This window comes from Coffea eugenioides, chromosome 1 (genome assembly GCF_003713205.1).
Source record: "Coffea eugenioides isolate CCC68of chromosome 1, Ceug_1.0, whole genome shotgun sequence".
NCBI classification, from domain to species: domain Eukaryota; kingdom Viridiplantae; phylum Streptophyta; class Magnoliopsida; order Gentianales; family Rubiaceae; genus Coffea; species Coffea eugenioides.
This window is the reverse complement of record NC_040035.1, coordinates 41,735,481-41,746,717: the sequence shown is the minus strand read 5'-3', so window position 1 is coordinate 41,746,717 and position 11,237 is coordinate 41,735,481. Positions and strand designations below refer to the sequence as shown.

At 35.5% G+C, this 11,237-nt stretch overlaps 1 protein-coding gene across 3 annotated transcripts; it reads right to left on the bottom strand.

The window, feature by feature from the left end:
- Positions 1–2,083: 2,083 nt before the first annotated feature.
- LOC113759405 (serine carboxypeptidase-like 2) lies at positions 2,084–7,155 on the bottom strand. 3 transcript variants are annotated; one of them, XM_027301983.1, is made up of 14 exons: positions 6,865–7,155; positions 6,623–6,768; positions 6,112–6,188; positions 5,700–5,822; positions 4,759–4,861; positions 4,246–4,283; positions 4,023–4,124; positions 3,815–3,901; positions 3,208–3,372; positions 3,035–3,106; positions 2,835–2,953; positions 2,636–2,749; positions 2,411–2,522; positions 2,084–2,306 (listed from the first exon to the last, which is right to left on the bottom strand). In XM_027301983.1, the coding sequence occupies exons 1-14, from the start codon at positions 7,020–7,022 to the stop codon at positions 2,295–2,297; spliced, it is 1,428 nt and encodes a 475-aa protein (XP_027157784.1). In that variant the 5' UTR covers positions 7,023–7,155; the 3' UTR covers positions 2,084–2,294. The 3 variants fall into 3 exon arrangements, with proteins under 3 accessions (XP_027157784.1, XP_027157779.1, XP_027157791.1); XM_027301978.1 differs by having other exon boundaries at positions 2,084–2,350; positions 2,477–2,522; XM_027301990.1 differs by lacking the exon at positions 5,700–5,822 and having other exon boundaries at positions 2,084–2,350; positions 2,477–2,522.
- Between the last annotated feature and the right edge of the window lie 4,082 nt (positions 7,156–11,237).

Below are 11,237 nucleotides of genomic sequence, written 5' to 3'. Positions count from 1 at the left end.
TCTTTTCTAATCCGATCCCATGGCACTTGCAGTAACTTTCAAACGGTCTCCTGTACTCACCACCATTATCAGCACGAATACACTTTAATTACTTATCAATTTCTCTTTCAACTTTGCTATGCTAGAGTCAATAATTTTGTTTGAGGAACTATTGAACTCAATCACTTGCTGCCGTTACTCTTCAGTTTTTTGTCGAGGTCTGCCGTTACTTTTCAGTTTTCTGTTGAGGTATATCCTGTAGAGGTACTCAAATTGGATTAGTGATCGATTTCTAGGTTTCGTCGTAAACCTAATTGGTTACTTCCAATTACGTAAATCAATAAACCTGATCTTTGGATATCAAAGCAAAACACCAAACTTTTCTAGCAAAATCAACAATAAAAGTTACAAAATAAACGTCACCACCAAGAGACCTATATTTGATATAGCAAATATCAATGTGCACCAACTCTAACGGATTTAATTTTCTAGATGGAGAAAAATTCTAAAAATGCGACTCTATGTTATTTTTCATAAATGCAGTCAACATAAGGTTTAAGTACATTATCTCTAACTTAAGATAGAAGTTGTTTGCGAACAAGTGTCTGAATCCTCTTTTCGCCCATATATCCAAGTCAGTCAATTAAGAAATTACAAACTGCATTCACTTCTTTCTTTCCCAACTTGACTTGTATCAAGTAGAGAGTACTCCGCTTCTTTCCTCTGGCAACAATGAGATTTCTTTTGCTGAGTTTCCATTTGCCTCCACCTTGCGAGTTATGGTAGCCCTCATCATCAAGTTTTCCTGTAGAAATAAAATTAAGACGAATATCAAGAACATGTCAAACATTTCTCAAGATCAGTTGGCACCTGGTATCTGTGCATCCATGGCATTTTTAATTTTATCTTCAGCTCAATTAGGATATAATTAATTATGTATCAATAATCTAGCACGTTTCTTCTGTGGTTTAATGCTTTTGTTGAAGTGCGATGTAAGGTTATTCCACATTTTCTCTAGTAGTATCTTCTTGAGGAATTTATCTATCTTTGCAATACCTATTTCTGCTTCAAAGTTAGTTTTAGTTGCTTTCAATTACTTTGTGAAAGTACATCAGAAGCCACGGGTGATGAATCCAAAAAGATATAGCATCAAGTTACAAAACTTCAACCTACAAGTTGTTAGATTTTTCGAAAATGTAGAGAATACCTCGCTTTACAATTTGTGATTTTGCTATCTACTGCAGCAGCCAGGTACATCATCATCATCATCGTTGCCAAATTCATGTAATGCAAAGGATTTGAAGTCTTTGCATTGCCCTGAAGTTTGACACACTTTGGATTATCAACCTTATTCTATATAGCTCAGTGATTTTTTTCCCCTTGTCAACTGCCATGCATATTCATACTCATATACAAAAAAAAAAAAAAAAAAAAAAATTGCATGCCATGCTGAATAAAAGAAGAATACACCAAAATTCAATCACTCCCTTAATCCACATATTTGCTTGGGCATATTGTCTTTAGTTCCCTACGCCCATCGCGCGATTTATGCCTCCTATTGCCCTTAACACGTTCAACCAAAACTTGGAAGATCCAATTATCAAAAATTCAGTAGTCCAAATTAAGCCACACCACTTGGTGAGATGGGTAACATAATTTGACCCACTGAATTTCTAAAGATCGGATCTACTCAAATGTGAGTCAAGTGTAAACTTTCGATGGCTACCCAAAACAAAAAGACTTTTAAGGTACTTTTGAGTCGTGGTTTTGCTTAAAAAGTGATTAGATCAGTTCTAGACATGAGAGATTTCTTCTTTTGATCTTCTTTTGGTTTTAAAGTATTCTCAAGAAAATTGCTTTTCAATTATGTATAAGAAATTCCTTTTCCTACTCCACTTCATCTTTTAAAAGCTTTGGTAGATTCCCTCCATTCATGTTTAATGGAGTAACAATTTTTTTTAATATTTGAATTCCTTGGCAAACGGTACTTTCCTGTGAATTCAAAATTTTATTTATTGCAAAATAGAGGAAATTTATTTCAATGACATATCTTCAAAGTAAAAGCTTCAGCAGTCATATAGAAATGTTTGGAGGCGTAACGTGATTCCAATTTTAACTACTACATTTTATTCACTTCTCCACTAATCATATCTCCATAAGAAGGCAATCCATTGGAGAGTTAGAGTAGAAGCGTCTCATGACCCAAAGTTACAATAATTTATATTTAAGAGTGGAACATTTGATGCTCAGAAGTCATAAAAAATGTTCATATCCATATGCCAACTGATTAGAGAGGCTGATGCGATATCCATCTCTCAAGCATAGTTCTGCATTCGGCAGGCTTGAACATATAAGCAACATGGCTTCCTCCCTTCACCCAAAAAAGAAAAAAGAAAAAAGGGGTGCCAGTTAGTCCCAAGAATGTTCTGACCTTCTTGTTAGTCGTTACCATGTGAACAAATCTTGCACTGAAGCAATAGAAACAGGAATTTCTTGCCTTCACTGTTGCAAATGTCATCTTATTTGCGTAGGTCATTGTGTATCTGGAAGCAGGAAAACAGAACAAATTTAGATGAGTTGGGTAAAGTCATCTTTTTATCTCGTGCTAATGGTGATGTAATCAAGAAAAGAAACATTGTTCAATTTTGAACCAAACCCGGCAACTTGGCCTTCATGAATCCACTGTCTCCAATCGTCAATAATTGGGTAATCTAGAGATCTTATCCACGCTTGAGTTTCAATGTGCGGGGCCAACAGATCATGGTCACCACTGAATCACAAAGTACTCCACTTTCAGTACTTAAAATCACTGCTGTTAACTTACATGCATCAAGATTCAGAGCTAGGTACCAAACCTGTATATAAGGGATCTATAACCTTTAGTGCTAAGGTTTGCAAGATATGGTATAACACTCACTGCATTTTTTGTGTATGGCAAGGTACCGTTGCAGCTTAACCACTGTCCGATAGTTTCCTGCAATGTGATTACAGAAATCAGTTCAGGCTTGCTTCGGCATTCAAATGCTACATACCATAGTGCTCGATTTAGACATACCCTTCGCACATGGAGGGCCTCTTGGACGCTCTTGTTGTTAGCCCAGTGCTGAAGGAGCATAGTCCATTCTGTCTACGATTGCCAGTGAACAGAAGAAACGCGATCAGTTGTGCTACCAAGAACTGATGCTCTTATCCACGAGTTTACATAGAACAATACTAGTAGTATCTTACTCGACATTTGACATGAGTAGATTCCCGAACGTCTAGCTCTTCAAACTTCTCATACAACATTTGCATAATGGATCTCCCACCAGTAAATAATTTATTTGGCTCTCGTGAAAGGGGATGACATACGGGAATCAAGATATTTTGATTGTCAATATTACGAACCACCAACTGCAGAAGCAAATTATTAACCATCATTCTGGTTGCCCGTTCCTTTATTCTGATTCTTCCCACCTTTTCACCTTTGTGGCCCACAAATTAAAGGGAAGGGGTAGGAACCAATTGTTAGTACAACCGTTTCTGGAAAGTGTATTATTGTTTGAATAAACCATAATTCATTGTTAACTTCTACAATTTCGTAACAGAAGTATGATGTTCGATTACTGCTTGTGTAAGCCCCTAACATTAACTGCAACTCTGTTACGAAATTGTATAAGTTACAATAAATTACTTCTTGTTCAAATGATATTACACTATTCAGGAACGTTATATTGATGATCCTTAACTCTGTCTCTCTTTCTTGAGTTTAGGGGGCACTTTAAGTAAATCCATTAGGCCTTGCCTAATTTTTAAAATAGAGTCAATTAAAAATTGCATAGATATGATTGCTTGCCTCATTGTATGCCTGCATATTTTTCGAACACACTGCATTACTGGGATCTATGATTTCATATTCCCCTTTACAGCTAACCTTCAAGGACTGCATTGTAAATATGCAGGTCATTTAGAAAATCACAGGTAATTTTACATTGTAAGAATGCATGTGACAAATGACAGTGTTCTAAGATATCAATAGGTAACAAACAAAAGAAATAAGTTACCTCATAGAGTTCATCAGAAAGCAGCCCCATCCTATAAGCAAACAGAACCCTATAGTTCAGAAGTCCTGAAACCTTGATCTGTGGATTTCCAAGTATGTATCCCTGAAGCCATAAATGAAAACATCTCGGTTTTAAACTCAGGATGGTAAATTTTTCTCCAAATAGTATGTAATCAATCAAGATTAGGTAGACTAGAAAAGAGAAGATCATCAAAGGTATAGACCTTAAGATCAATACGTGGTTCAATGCCGTCCTCGTTTCCTGGAATAACACCAAAATACATGTAAGTTTTAGTGCCTTAATAGTCATAGAGCAACAAAGCATTGATCCTATACTCTCCTTATTTAGCAAACTTCAACTGATCATCTTTTGGCAGGAGATAATGTAGAACTCTGAACTGGTCAAAGAAACGTTTTCTTGCTTTATCCTGGAGCGTCTTATAACTTAACATATTGACAGAAAAGAATAAAAAGCCTGCAAATTTCTGAGGGAACTTTTAACCATTTTTCCCCCTCTTAAAGCTCTGCATTATGTTAATAAAACCCATTTAGCTTAAAGTAGCAACTACATTCCTACCAAAAGAGACTTCGCATATACTACAAGCTTACAGAAAGCATTTATAGTATATTCAGATCTCTTACAATGCCTATGTATCTGCATGACAATTTCAATAATCAGATTGCAACACAACCAAAAAACTTCCCCGGGGTAAAGAGCCACATTGAAAAAATCTTACCATTTGATATAAGTTGAGTTAATATTGGAACAGGAATGCCCCCATACGAGATTCCACTAACATAGAATGGATTCGACTTGTACTCTGGGTGATCATGTAGCCACTGCAATATAATCAACTATCAAAACCAATCTTGTCAAAGGTAAACATCTTTTAACTATAATTTCTTTCCCATTTCAAGGGAAATTAAGCTTTTAACTCGAGGTTCAAATGGGTAAAAACGCAACAAATATCGCCTGCCCAAGCCTCTATAATTGGCAGTTGTAATTGCACTGTGTACTATAGGCACTAGCAAACCAATTGTAGACATTAAGATACAACAACATGCAAAAAGACAATAAATTGCCTCGCTTATTGAAATTTGTACCCAAAATTGAATTGTAAGCATCAAATTCAAAATTAGTCATCTTCCACTATCTTTTCAAGGTAAAACTGTAAGTTCATTGATATTGGACAAGTTTATACAAGAGATAGAATATCTCAGTATACATGTTAAACTAATTATCATAGGAGTCCATATCAGAACATTTCACTAACTAAACACTGTGAGTGGGATATTCCATTCTAGAGATTGCCACATTTCATGAGACTTTGGGATCTTTCCCCATGCAAGAGCTCCTCCTCTACTATGGCTTCCATGATGCTAACTGTCGAAACTACCATAGCCAGTTATTATTGATGTAACTTTTATTCATCTTCCACTGTCAACTGTTCTATACAATCAAAACCGTGTTCATAGAGAACTTGAATCCAATGGAGGCAATTTTGGGAGGGCTACGCAGGATTCCGCTATTCAGAAGGAAAATAATTAAATGATAGTACACTGGTCTTTTTGCATAATAAAGGGTCTAGAGACAAGTATGGCATTTTCCTTGTTAGTAATTGTCCAACGTTCCATGAAGCCTTATGATTCATTAATTAGCGGAGTGATGGGCGTGTACCTTCCTGATAAATTCATAAGCTTGATCAGAGGCTTGAAAATCTGAAGATTGAGAAGCTTCTGCAGTCTTAGCATAAGAAAAACCAGTTCCAACTGGCGAATCCAGAAAGATGATGCTTACAACCTAACAAGTAACAAGAAATGATTCTCAATCTTGCAGTCAACTCGAATTCTTAATCTTGAAAGTTACGTTTGTTTGGATAAAGATTATTTGAACATTATTTGAAAAAAAAAAATTTTGGAACCTTATTTATACATGTATCTCAACAACCTTTTCATCTAGGATACATCACATCATAATAAATGCTAAATAACACTTCTATGAGTCTAAGATATACTCATCAACTTAAATCTCTTTTTCTCTCGCAGGAAAATAAAATAAAAGAAAAGAGAAACTCAATTCTTGAGTTTACCTTGGTCCAAGTAGAGGGATTTAATACCAATTTGGGCAGAGTGCCGTCGAACGACAATGGCTCCAAAATTACTGGTCCTGCAACAGAAAATCACGGCCAGTGACTTGATCAAATGCTGGCACTTGAACATTAAAGACAAATAAAGATTATGGCTCCATTTGAATTACCTGTTTTTAGGAACATTTTTCAAAAGCTTTATTATATATTTTGGACTTTTTAATTTGATGTGAACGTGTAGTTAGTTATTGTACAGATGTTTGTAGCAGTTGCTACTGGCGACAAATGGATGCTATTCAATAAAATTAATACTTTTACCCAAAAAAACAAAACAAAAGACCAGAAAGCTTCGTCAACCAGACAACAACGTCTTTTGTCTTTTTTGCAGAGTTTCAACCAGAAAGGCTGTTTGCAGAGTTTCAAGATTATACGCAATCAAGATCAAAATAGTGCCGCAATTGTTCTTTTTTTTTTTTGTGACACCTACTGCAAAGTGTAAGGCATTAGAATTCACCTATCCCAAAGAAAAGTGGAATAAATGAACTGCAGCCAGGGCCTCCATCTAACCAAATGATAAGAGGATCCGATTGAGGATTTGACTCTGACTTGATAAAAGCGTAGAAGAGCTGCACATCCTCTGATTCACCAGCTCCAATATACCTGATAATATCAAAAAATGGATCAACTATTTCTTCTAAGTTTTGATCAATGTTAATTTCTAGTGTTATTATATATATGTTATACTTAGTGGCTCACCCGGTTTCGAGTTCAAAGGGGAGGGGTCCTTCAAATCCTGGAAGAAACTTAACTATGGAACCAGCCATAGCAAGGTTTGAACATGCTTGAACATAAACTAGCAGCAAGAACAGGTTGCAGAAGATAGGATGCCTTAGGAGCACCTGCAACTTCTCCATTGAGCTTGGCCTATCTCTCGTTTTGGGAACTAGGCAGAGCAACTTTAGACTCCAGATCCGAGTTCTTGGAACTTTGGAACTCTAACCCAGAAGCTGCTATGTCTACAGAGAATCGCCTTATCGGAGCCGATAATTTAACTGACCCTAGCAACACAAAATCACAAATGTCTTGTTTGCCAACTCATGCATTGGGGAGCGGGACAACCGTTCCTGGCAGTTCATTGCTAAGATTTGGCCAAAAAAATTTGTACGATCCAAATTTCATCTTATATCTCGATTCTAATAATTTATGTGGGACCTATAAAATTTTATTCTAAAACTACACGTTATTGAAAATAAGTTACATCATATATAAATAAAGTTATTGTTGGATCCTTAATCCAACATTGGACTTATATGTGAATAATTATGTATTGCAAACTGTCAATTAAGGTTAAACCCAATTAAAGTGATCAAATATAGTTTGGGTTTAATGTATCTAATAGGATGTGGGCCCTTTTATGTGTAGAAACTTATGGGCTCCTATTTCAATGATGGGCTGAAATAGGGCTCCAAAGGTAACAGGAATGTTACCTATAAATAGGGTTATGGTCCCCAGGTCACAGGTATCGTTTTAGTTGTCGTATTCCCTAATACCACAAAATACCTCTTCTCTGATATCCCATCGTCAGGAAAGATACCAGAGAGAAACTAAAGGCCTCTCTCAAAGGATCGGTGAATACCTGTTGACCTGGAAGGCCACCCCAAATCTCTAGGAATTCAAGTATCAAGTTTATCAATATGGATTCAGGTACGCTTCCGCTATTTTATCGTTTATTTATTTCTTAATAATCGCCATATAGTTCTTGGGTTCAATAGGTGATGGTTTTCACCAGTGGTTAAATTTAGATAACCACCCTTACAAGTGGTATCAGAGCCCATATGGTTGGTTATTAGGAAATAATTTTGTTTTAGTAATTCATAGTTTTTATTACTATTAGTTCTGTTTTCATGGTTGCTAGTTGCGGACTTTGATGCTATTAAATATATGACCGTTATGTGTTCAAGTCTTGTTGATTCACTGGTTTGATCATATATGTGCAAGATCTTGGTTGCTTCTGCTGCGATACATGGATTCAGAACTATGATGTTTCTTAAGTTTATTTGTATCCAATCAGTTTGTTTGATATAATGGCCGATTGACCTTTACATCCGAAGAATTTGTCTTAGCATACGGTGGCTAGTTGGCACATGTTTCGGAATCTTAATTGATTGTACAGTAGAAAGCCGAAACAGAAAGCTTCTGTGGGCCATTGTTTTGCTATGCTAAAAGCCGAAAAAAAAAAAAAAACCAAAATAGCTTCAGAACGAATTGATGCTTCAGAACCAAAATAGCTTCTGGATTGATGCTTTTGGTCTTCGGTCAACTTTTCAATTAGTGGGTTCCACGAATTGTTAGGCATTAATATATTGCTTTGCTATGGCTGCTGATTCATTGTTTCATGTCCTGCCATCATTATTGCTAGTTTCATGTTTCGGCCATTATTGCTATTGTAGTAGTCATGCGGGTTCCACCGAGTAAAACCTATAATTGATTGTACTAATAGTCAATTTTTTTTTTATAACCAAATTGGATATAAAACCTTGTATAAAGATCCGGACTTTAATTTGAATCTTTATAGGTTGATTTGGTTAATACTTGAATTTTCTTTGATTTGTTTTTTTTTTTTTAAGAACAAATATGCTTATATTTATGTTAAAGATATTAGGGTTTCTTTAATTTAAGTAAACCCTAATAAAGTTAAATAGGACATTTAAGCCCTATAAAATTCATATGTGTGGCCCATTAAATATGTTTTTTTTTATAAAGTACATTTCAAGAAAATTTTTGGGTTTAAATGTTAATTTTGGGTCAAATTATGGATATGGACCTTTGGTCCAATAAGTCATGATTTAATTTAATTGATTTGACCATGTTTGACCACGTTTTGACCAAAGTTGACCAAAGTTGACTTTGATCAAAATTTTTGTTTTATTTGGATAATTTTAAATTTGAATATTGGTATGATTATATATATTTTGGAATAAATTAATTGAAATAATATGCCACCAAAGTGACCTCTATTATGGAAATTAATTTATTTTAAAATATAATTAGTTGGGCACTAGTAATTTTATGAATATTGATCGGCCCAAAGGAAGGTCAATATTTAATGAAATTACATGTGTACTTGTGGTAATAAATGCGTGATAATTATTTGGATTTTACATGTGATTTATAAATTGGCCCAAAGGAAAATTTATTTTCGACATGTTATTATTATCAGCATTTATTACTGCACCAAGATATCACTCACTAGTTAATATTTTTGTCCAAAGACGAAATATTAATGGAATATCGGTATCTTGAGATGGGACTACCATTATTTAAATTTATTATTGTTTTGATTTATGTGAGCTTGTTTTAATTATGTTATGTTTTCTGTTCAGTTGCGAATGATCTTACAAATATTACTTCCAACATCAATAATATTCCTATGCTGAATGGCACAAACTTCAAGTCCTGGAAAGAAAATCTCTTGATAGTACTTGGAGTAATGGATCTCGACCTTGCGTTAAGGGATGATTCTCCCCCACCTCTTACAGATCAAAGTACCTCTGATGAAAAGAGAAATAATGAGAGGTGGGAGAGATCAAATCGCTTGTGTCTGATGATCATTAAAAAGGCCGTTCCAGAAGCATTCAGGGGAACAATGTCAGAAACGACTGTAACCGCTAAAGAGTTCCTTCAGGACATTGAAAAAAGGTTTGTCAAGAACGAAAAGGCTGAAGTTAGTACGCTCTTGACACGCTTAGTTTCAATGAAATATAGTGGTAAAGGCAATATCAGAGAGTACATCATGGAGATGTCTCATCTTGCTTCGAAATTAAATGCACTTAAGTTGAAACTCTCTGAAGAGTTACTAGTGCATTTGATTTTAATATCTCTTCCTACACAGTTTAGCCAGTTTAAGGTGAGTTATAACTGTCAAAAGGAGACTTGGTCTCTAAATGAACTCATCTCACACTGTGTAGAGGAAGAGGAAAGGTTGAAGCAAGAGCAGACAGAAAGTGCCCATCTGGTGTCAACCACTAATAATAAAAGTAAGGGACTTAAAAGAAAGAAGGAAAAAGGAGCTGCAGGTACAGCGCCACAAAAGAAACAACAAAAGAAATCAAATGATCAGGGAAAGAATAGTTGTTTCTTCTGTGGGGCTGAAGGGCATCAAAAGAAGCATTGCACCAACTATCACGCTTGGCGTGCTAAGAAAGGTATGCTTCTTAATTTGGTTTGTTCTGAGGTTAATTTAACTTCGGTACCTAGACACACATGGTGGTTAGATTCCGGTGCAACAACTCACATCAGTGTGTCTATGCAGGGTTGCCTGAATTGCCGAAAGCCCAATGATAGTGAAAGATATATCTGCGTGGGCGATGGCAAAACAGTTCAAGTTGAGGCAATTGGAGTTTTTAGATTATTGTTAAAGACCGGATTTTATTTGGATCTCAATGAGACATTTGTTGTACCGTCATTTAGACGGAATTTAATTTCTATTTCTGCTTTGGACAAATTTGGTTATTTCTGTTCATTTGGAAATGGAAAATTTGAATTGTTTCATGATTCAAAATTGGTTGGCTCTGGTTCTTTAATGCACTACGATAATCTATATTTAATTGACACAATTGTCTCATTTAATGAATCTCTGCATTTGAGTACTAGAGGAGTTAAAAGAAAATTAGCCAATGAGAATTCAGCTGCATTATGGCACAAGAGATTAGGACATATCTCCAAACGGAGAATGGAAAGACTTGTGTCAAATGAAATTCTCGACCCCTTGAATTTTACAGATTTTAATGATTGTATTAACTGTATAAAGGGGAAACAAACCAATAAAAGGAGATTTGAAGCCAATAGGTCCTTAGACGTCTTAGAACTTATACATACAGATATTTGTGGACCATTTCCTACATCTGCTTGGAATGGTCAACAATATTTTATAACGTTCATAGACGATTTTTCAAGATATGGCTACATATATCTCATTTCTGAAAAGTCACAGTCACTGGACGTGTTCAAAAAATTTTAAGGCCGAAGTTGAGAATCAACTCAACAAAAGAATTAAAAGCGTCAGATCTGACCGTGGTGGTGAGTACTATGGTAGATATGACGGTTCAGGTGAACAACGTCCAGGACCA